We start from the raw sequence: 7,751 nt of genomic DNA on the forward strand, positions 1-7,751 counted from the left end.
ACATGGGAAGGGAAAGAAGAGTTCTTTCCAACGTCCCAAGAAGAACGTGCCCTTGTTGAGGCAATCTCCGAATCCCGTTGAGGCAGCCAGACCAGTTAAGGCTGACAAGACTGATGATGTTGTCATCACTGCAAGAAGCCTGGACATTGGAGGCGTAATTGCAAAGAATATCTTGCCCAGAAGTGTTCTGGAAACGGTATGTTCTAAATTTAAGTAAACATTTCAATTAACTCTACTTCTTGGGTATTTACCGGTTGTGACTCACATCTCTGTAATGGGTTACAGGTGATGGGAAGAAGTAGGAAGCTTAAGGAAGGTGTGACCTTCTTGAGGATGGGCAATGGAGCAAGAGTTGCTGCCAAGGCTTAAGATGTTTACTTATTGTTGAACAATGTTTAAGTTAATTTTAAGAGATGTTTTGTTTGTACCTTTTGTGAAAAACATTGTTTCCATTTCTATTGTGATAAAAATGGATATTCTTGTTTATTTAGCAAAGGTGTTTGCAACATTTACAAGAATGAATGTTTAATTGGTACTTGAGAACTTGAAAACGATCTCTATAACTTAAAATTAAAAGATATTCTTAAATGTCCATTCAAAGGCAGACACCATATGAGATATGGATGGGTAAGCCTCCCAAATATTCTTATCTTAGAATATGGGGAGCCCTGCTTATGTGAAGCAGGTAGTGGGAGATAAATTGGATTGTTGATCCATTTTATGTTACTTTGTGGGATATCCAAGGAATTAAGTTGGATCTATTTCTATCATCCCCAAGAAACAAAGTGTTTGTTTCTAGGAATGCAACCTTTTTGGAAAAGGATTTTCTATTGGATAGAAAAAGGGAGATGATAGAACTCGAAGAGGTTCGAGAGAACCCACAATTATAGAACCCACACCCGAGAGCCAAGAGAGGAGATACAAGCTCCTAACAGATACGAGAAAGTCTCGAGATCACCTATGAGGTATGGTCAGCTTCTTGAAGAGGGCCATGATGGGCCTAACCATGGATGTGATCCAAGGACCTTCAAGGAAGCGTTATCTGATGCCGATTCATCCAAGTGGCTTGAAGCAATGGAATCTGAGTTGAATTCCATGCATTCGAACCAAGTGTAGGATCTTGTGGATCCACCTGAGGGAACTGTTCCCATAGGGACTTGGGGCGGATGGGAAGGTATTGACCTTCAAGGCGCGATTGGTGGCAAAAGGATGTACTCAAAGACAAGGAGTTGACTTTGAGGAAACCTTTTCCCAGTCGCAATGTTCAAGTCCATAAGGATTTTGCTAGCCATAGCTGCATGGTATGACTATGAGATATGGCAGATGGATGTCAAGACAGCTTTCTTAATGGGGATTTTAAGAAAGTATTTACATGTCTCAACCTGAAGGGTTTACATCTATCGGAAGTGAGCATATGGTATAAACTTCAGAGATCTATTTATGATCTAAAGCAGGCATCTAGGAGTTGGAACCTAGATTTCAGTACAATCAAAGAGTTTGATTTACTAAGAATCCTGAGGAACCCTGTGTGTATAAGAAGGTCAGTGGGAGTGTTGTGACATTCCTGGTGTTTATGTTGATGACATTCTACTCATTGGGAATGATGTAGGAATGTTGCAATCAACTAAGATATGGTTAGCGAGTAAGTTCTCGATGCAGGACTTGGGTGAAGCATCTTTTGTATTGGGATACAGATCTATGAGATAGATCGAAAAGATGCTTGGTCTCACCCAGTCCACATACATTGATACCATCGTGAAGCGGTTCTCGATGGATGAGTCCATGAGAGGACATCTACCAATGTGTCATGGCGTGTCCCTATCCAAGTCTGTCTCCAAGACTGATGCAGAGATAGGGCGATGACACGCATTCCGTATGCTTCGGCAATTGGTAGCATCATGTATGGGATGATATCTACACGTCCTGACGTGGCTTTCGCACTAAGTGTAGTGAGTAGATATCAATCGAACCCGGTCTTCCACACTGAAAGCTGTGAAAGACATCCTCAAGTAGTTGAGAAGGACCAATAATTGTTCTTGGTCTATGGGGTGGAGAACTAAAATTGGAAGGCTATACCGACTCTAGCTTCCAAAGCGATATCGATGACTCGAAGTCAACCTCTGGTTTGTATTCATGCTCAATGGTGCTGCTGTCTCTTGGAAGAGTTCCAAGCAAGACAATATTACGGATTCCAGCACAGAGGCCGAATACATTGCTGCATCAGATGCAGCAAGGGAGGCTGTTTGGATAAGGAATTTCGTCCAAGAGTTGGACGTCATTCCTAATGGAGTTGCTCCTATCCCGGTGTTGTGTGACAACACGGGAGCTATAGCTCAAGCAAAGGAGCCAAGGTCTCATCAGAAATCCAAACTAGTATTGAGAAAGTACCACATCCTCGGAGAGATTGTGGAAAGAGAGAAGTGTCTTTGACAAAGTCGGCTCCGCAGATATGTTGTTGATCCACTAGCTAAGCCTTTACCTGGACCATTATTCGACAAGCATCGCGAATCAATGGGTTTTAAGCATATGGGTAGTTGGCTCTAGTGCAAGTGGGAGATTGTTAGAGTAGGTGCCCGTCGAGCCAAGTGTTGGCCGAGTGTTCACAATGAAACTCTATGTATAAGCATCTTTATTTTAATAATATTTGAAATTATTATTTGGCAAATCTTTATCTGTATACCCATGCTAGCTGCATAGATAAAGCCCTTGAATATACAAATAGTAGAAAGAATATGAGATGCTCATATGATGAGTATCATGAAACTCATATTTGTAATACTGTATATTCTAAACGGTTCCTAGTCGATTCAGCCGCCACTAAGAAGGATATAGGCCGCTCGAGTTAGAGACTAGTATCTGCGATGTGAGTACCATGTTTCATTGGTAGGGGACATTGTGATGTCCGAACATGCAGATAGGTGCTCCTTGTAGAGTGCACTGAACAACCCTCCATAAAAGGACTTTCCAAGTGGTTCTCACTTATCGAGTGGAAAAGTCCTGGTTTATGGTTGTACAGAATTAGTCCTTATGACCCGGGACAACATTGAGACTCTATGTGCTAGAATTACACTTTGACTTGTTTACCGACTCTCATGGGGTCATCAGGTGGCAAGGTTGGGTGTTCTGTCGAAACACATAGGAGTCGATGCATTGTAGTCGGGGATTCACCGCTTACCTTCGGGTATGGATATCCTATGTGTTATCATGTGTATGTAGATCGAAATCTCTGGCCAGAGTATGGTGGTAATTATGAAAGGGTTTCATAGATTACACCATCGATGCAACTACGACATGACACATAGTATCGATTCATTGACAACTCTCGATAAACCAATGGTTGTCGAATCGATCGGGATATATGAGTTGAAGGGACCGTACTGTACGCTAACCATAATTGAATGGTTCTTGCAGGCACTATCATTGATACCTAGGGAATCATGTAAGCGATGCTGCTAGGCGTTTAACGTGATTGGTTGGGTACTATCAGACTTGAGTTCTGACGTTCTTACTATCAAGGTGTTGATAAGTAAGAATGGAGCAATTGGGGTATGCTCATAAGGACATGTTTAGTCCGAATCACATGGAGATGTGAACCCACGGCTAGTTGTATCAATGAACCATTGAGGGCCACACAAGTACTAGCTTTCTAATCCCGTTGAGAAGTAAAAATAGTTCAATGTGTTGAACGGCTTATAAAGGAGTTTATAAGCGTAAGGAAAATTAGAAGTATGACTTCTATAAAGGAGAAAATAGTTCAATGTGTTGAACGACTTATAAATGAGTTTATAAGTGTAAAGAAAAATAGAAGTATGACTTCTATGAGAGAAATGTAAATTTTGATTTATGGAAGTGTTCCTAAATTAAAATTTGGCCAAGTGATAATGTATTTGAAAATTGTGATTTTCATAAACATTATTATGGACTAAATTAAATTAATTCAAGTGTTGAATTAATTAAACACTAGTGGACCTAGTAGAGTCCAAATAATTAAATTAATTCAAGTGTTGAATTAATTAAATAATATTGAGTCTTGTAGAGCTCAATTAAATAATTATTTAACTAGTGGGCTTGAGTAAAATCAAGTAAAGATTAATTGGGCTCAAATGTGTTTGAGACAATTTAAATAAAAGTCCATGGGCCCTTGAATTGTTACAAGCCCACATGCTAAGCATGCTTGGGAGGTGAAGGGTTGGGGAATTATTTTCATTAAAAAATTGCATGGCATGCAAAAGTGAGTGACTACTTTTTCACACACCAAGACAACTCATTCCCTCCCCTTCTCTCTCTCTCATGGCCGAACTCTCCCTCACTTTTTCTCTCCAATTTTTCTCTCCATTTTTCTTCAATTTGTTGAGGAAATCTTGCACTTCTCTTTGAAAAATCCTCATATTTTTCTAGTGCAAAATATGAGGGGATCTACCTAGTTGGTGGTGGGCCTAATTTGAAGGAAAGATTCAAGAAAGGAGTGCTCATTGGAAAGCTTGAAGATAGTTTCTACCTTTCAAGAGCTTTGTTGTTTGACAACAAAGTTGGAGCCATAATCAATCTCTTGAGATTGATAGGTATATTTCTTTAAAACACCCTATGTATGACATTTTTGTGTTTTTGTATTTGTTGCACAAGGAAATGGGGTGGCCGAAATTTTAAGCTAAAAATTTTAGATTTCAAACTTCCGTTGCGCTTCCGGCCACCGTAACCGGTCCGCTTTCAGTACGTCGCCTTGGGGAGCTCCAGTATTGTTTGTAAAGAAGAAAGACGGAACGATGAGAATGTGCGTCGATTATCGGCAGTTGAACCGGGCTACTGTGAAGAATAAGTATCCTCTGCCGCGTATTGACGACTTGTTTGATCAGTTGCAGGGTACTTCGTGTATTCCAAGATTGATCTTCGTTCCGGCTATCATCAGCTCAGAGTCCGTGAGGAAGATGTTCCTAAGACAAGCGTTCCGGACACGTTATGGACACTATGAATTCCTAGTTGTGCCGTTTGGTTTGACTAATGCTCCAGCAGTGTTTATGGATTTAATGAATCGTGTATTCCGGGAATTCATAGATAAATTCGTTATCGTTTTTATTGATGATATCTTGATTTATTCCAAGTCAAAGAAAGAGCACGAAAAACATTTGACACTAGTTCTCCAAACACTCAGAGAAGCGCCGTTGTATGCCAAATTTTCTAAGTGTGAGTTCTTGTTGGACAGAGTTTTATTTTTGGGCCATGTTATATCAGCACAAGGAGATCTGTTGATCCTAGTAAAGTTGAAGCTGTTATCAATTGGCCTAAACCAACCAATGTGTCTGAAATTCGAAGCTTTTTGGGATTAGCTGGGTATTATAGGCGTTTCATTGAGGGATTTTCTCGAATAGCTAGGCCTATGACCCAGTTGACACAGAAAGATCGACGTTTTGTGTGGATGCAGAATGTGAGTCTAGTTTTCGGACTTTGAAAGAAAAGTTGACCACATCTCCGGTGCTAGCTTTGCCTTCAGGCTCAGGTGGATTTGTTGTCTGTACAGATGCTTCTCTAAATGGACTTGGGTTGTGTTTTGATGCAAAATGGGCGAGTGATTGCATATGCATCTCGTCAGTTGAAGCCACATGAGACTCGATATCCAGTCATGATTTGGAGTTAGCTGCCATTGTGTTGCATTGAAGATATGGCGTCATTATCTGTACGGAGAACAGTTTGTGATTATTCTGATCACAAGAGTCTGAAGTATCTTTTTACACAGTCTAACTTGAATATGAGACAGTGTCGATGGTTGGAATTACTTAAAGACTTTGATGTGAGATCCAGTACCAACCAGGGAGAATGAATCAAGTTGCAGATGCTCTGAGTAGAAAGGTTCAGCCTAAAATGTTGGCATCTTGACTATTTCAAAGGTTCATGAACATTTGGGAACTTCGGATGGACTTATCAGTCTAAGGGCGACTACTTTATAGTTTCATCTATTCAAGTTGAACCACGATTGTTTCTTAAAATCAAAGCAGCACAGAGAACTGATCCGCATGTTCATAGATTGAAAGAATTGACTCAGACAGGTCAATCAGACAAGTTCAGTGTTGCTTCAGATGGATGTCTGCGCTATCATGGTAGACTTGTGGTTCCGAATTTGATAGATTTGAAAGAATCTATACTTCGTGAAGCTCATTGTAGTCGACACGTGTCATCCTGGAATCAGAAAGATGTACCTATTTTGAAATCTCATTACTGGTGGGAAGGTAGGTATGAAGAGAGATTTCTGATTTGTGGCTAGATGTTTGACGTGCCAACATGTTAAAGCTGAGAGAATGAGACCTGGTGGTATGTTACATAGTCTTGAAGTGCCACAGTGGAATTGGGAGCACTGCTATGGATTTTGTGACACACCTACCTCGTTCTAATCGTGGCTGTGATGCGATTTGGGTGATTGTGGATAGATTGTCTAAATCAGCCCATTTATTCCTTATGATCGTACTTGTACTTATAAGAAAATGGCAAAAATGTACATCGATCATAGTGAGATTGCATGGTGTGCCTGTAACCATAGTATCAGATCGTGATCCCAGGTTTGCCTCAAAGTTTTGGGGCAGTTTGCAGTCAGCATTGGGTTCAAAGTTGGCGATGAGTACTGCATATCACCCACAGACAGATGGTCAGTCAGAGAGGACCATTCAGACACTCGAGGATATGTTGCGAGCAGTCGTGATGGATTTTAGTGGTGGTTGGCAGGAATCATTATCACTTGTTGAATTCTCTTACAATAACAGCTTCCAAGCAACCATCGGAATGCACCATTTGAAGCCTTGTATGATAGAAAATGTAGATCTCCGATATGCTGGGAAGATGTAGGAGAAAGACAGATGTCAATGCCAGAATTTATTCAAGAAATGAAAGACAAGGTTCAAATGATCAGGAAAAGAATGAAGCAGCTCAAGATCGTCAAGCCAGCTATGCTAATAAAGGCGTAGGCCTTTAGAATTCAGGTTGGCGATCAGGTTTTCTTGAAAGTATCACCGTTTCGTGGTACTATGAGATTTGGGCGCAAAGGGAAGCTAGCTCCGCGTTATATTGGTCCATATGCGATTGTGAGAGGATTGGCACGTTGGCTTATCGTTTGGACTTGCCGCAGAGTTTGTCTGCGATACATGATGTGTTTCATGTCTATGTTACGAAAGTATGAGCCAGATCCTTCTCATGTCTTGAGGACTGATGAGGTGGAGTTGGATAGTTCCCTTAGCTTTGAGCATCCAGTGCAAATTCTTGATCGCAAAAGTGAAGAAACTCAGGAATAAGACGATTCCACTGGTTATGGTGCAGTGGAGTAGACATGGGAGAGAAGAAGCTACATGGGAATTAGAGGCTAAGATGCGTCAGGATGGCCTCATTTGTTTGAAAATGTAATAATTATTCCATGTATTCTGATTTCTCTGTGTACTATCAGTGGTAAATGTTTATAGACCACTTTTGTATAAATTTTGTGTATGTTAGATTTCGAGGACGAAATCTTTTATTTAGTAGGGAGAATGTGAGAGCCCAGTCCAACCGGAAACCTCAAAGCCCAGCCCAAATGTCATTAAGTAAGTTAAAAAAAAAGATAAACGTAAAAATTTATTTCTCTCTCCCCGATTTCCTCCATCACCGAAAGCTTCATCGTCCTTTCTTTCTTTTCGATTTCTAAGCTTTGACCGTCGATTGTGGCCGCTCCGATAGTCCAAAAATAAAGTAAATACATTCGGAATCCTCTCGACGAGAGCTATCCATTGATACCA

The 7,751-nt window shown here is 40.6% G+C and overlaps 1 protein-coding gene across 1 annotated transcript; it reads left to right on the forward strand.

Moving 5' to 3' along the window:
* Positions 1-5,200: 5,200 nt before the first annotated feature.
* LOC140820753 (uncharacterized) lies at positions 5,201-7,274 on the forward strand (the record flags this gene model as incomplete). Its single annotated transcript, XM_073181101.1, has 5 exons — positions 5,201-5,422; positions 5,921-6,221; positions 6,317-6,405; positions 6,750-6,881; positions 6,966-7,274. Coding segments are annotated over 5 exons (1,053 nt in total), but the record flags the coding sequence as incomplete, so codon positions are not given.
* Positions 7,275-7,751: the final 477 nt, after the last annotated feature.

The sequence above is a fragment of the Primulina eburnea genome, unplaced genomic scaffold (assembly GCF_022965805.1).
Source record: "Primulina eburnea isolate SZY01 unplaced genomic scaffold, ASM2296580v1 ctg1422, whole genome shotgun sequence".
NCBI lineage: Eukaryota > Viridiplantae > Streptophyta > Magnoliopsida > Lamiales > Gesneriaceae > Primulina > Primulina eburnea.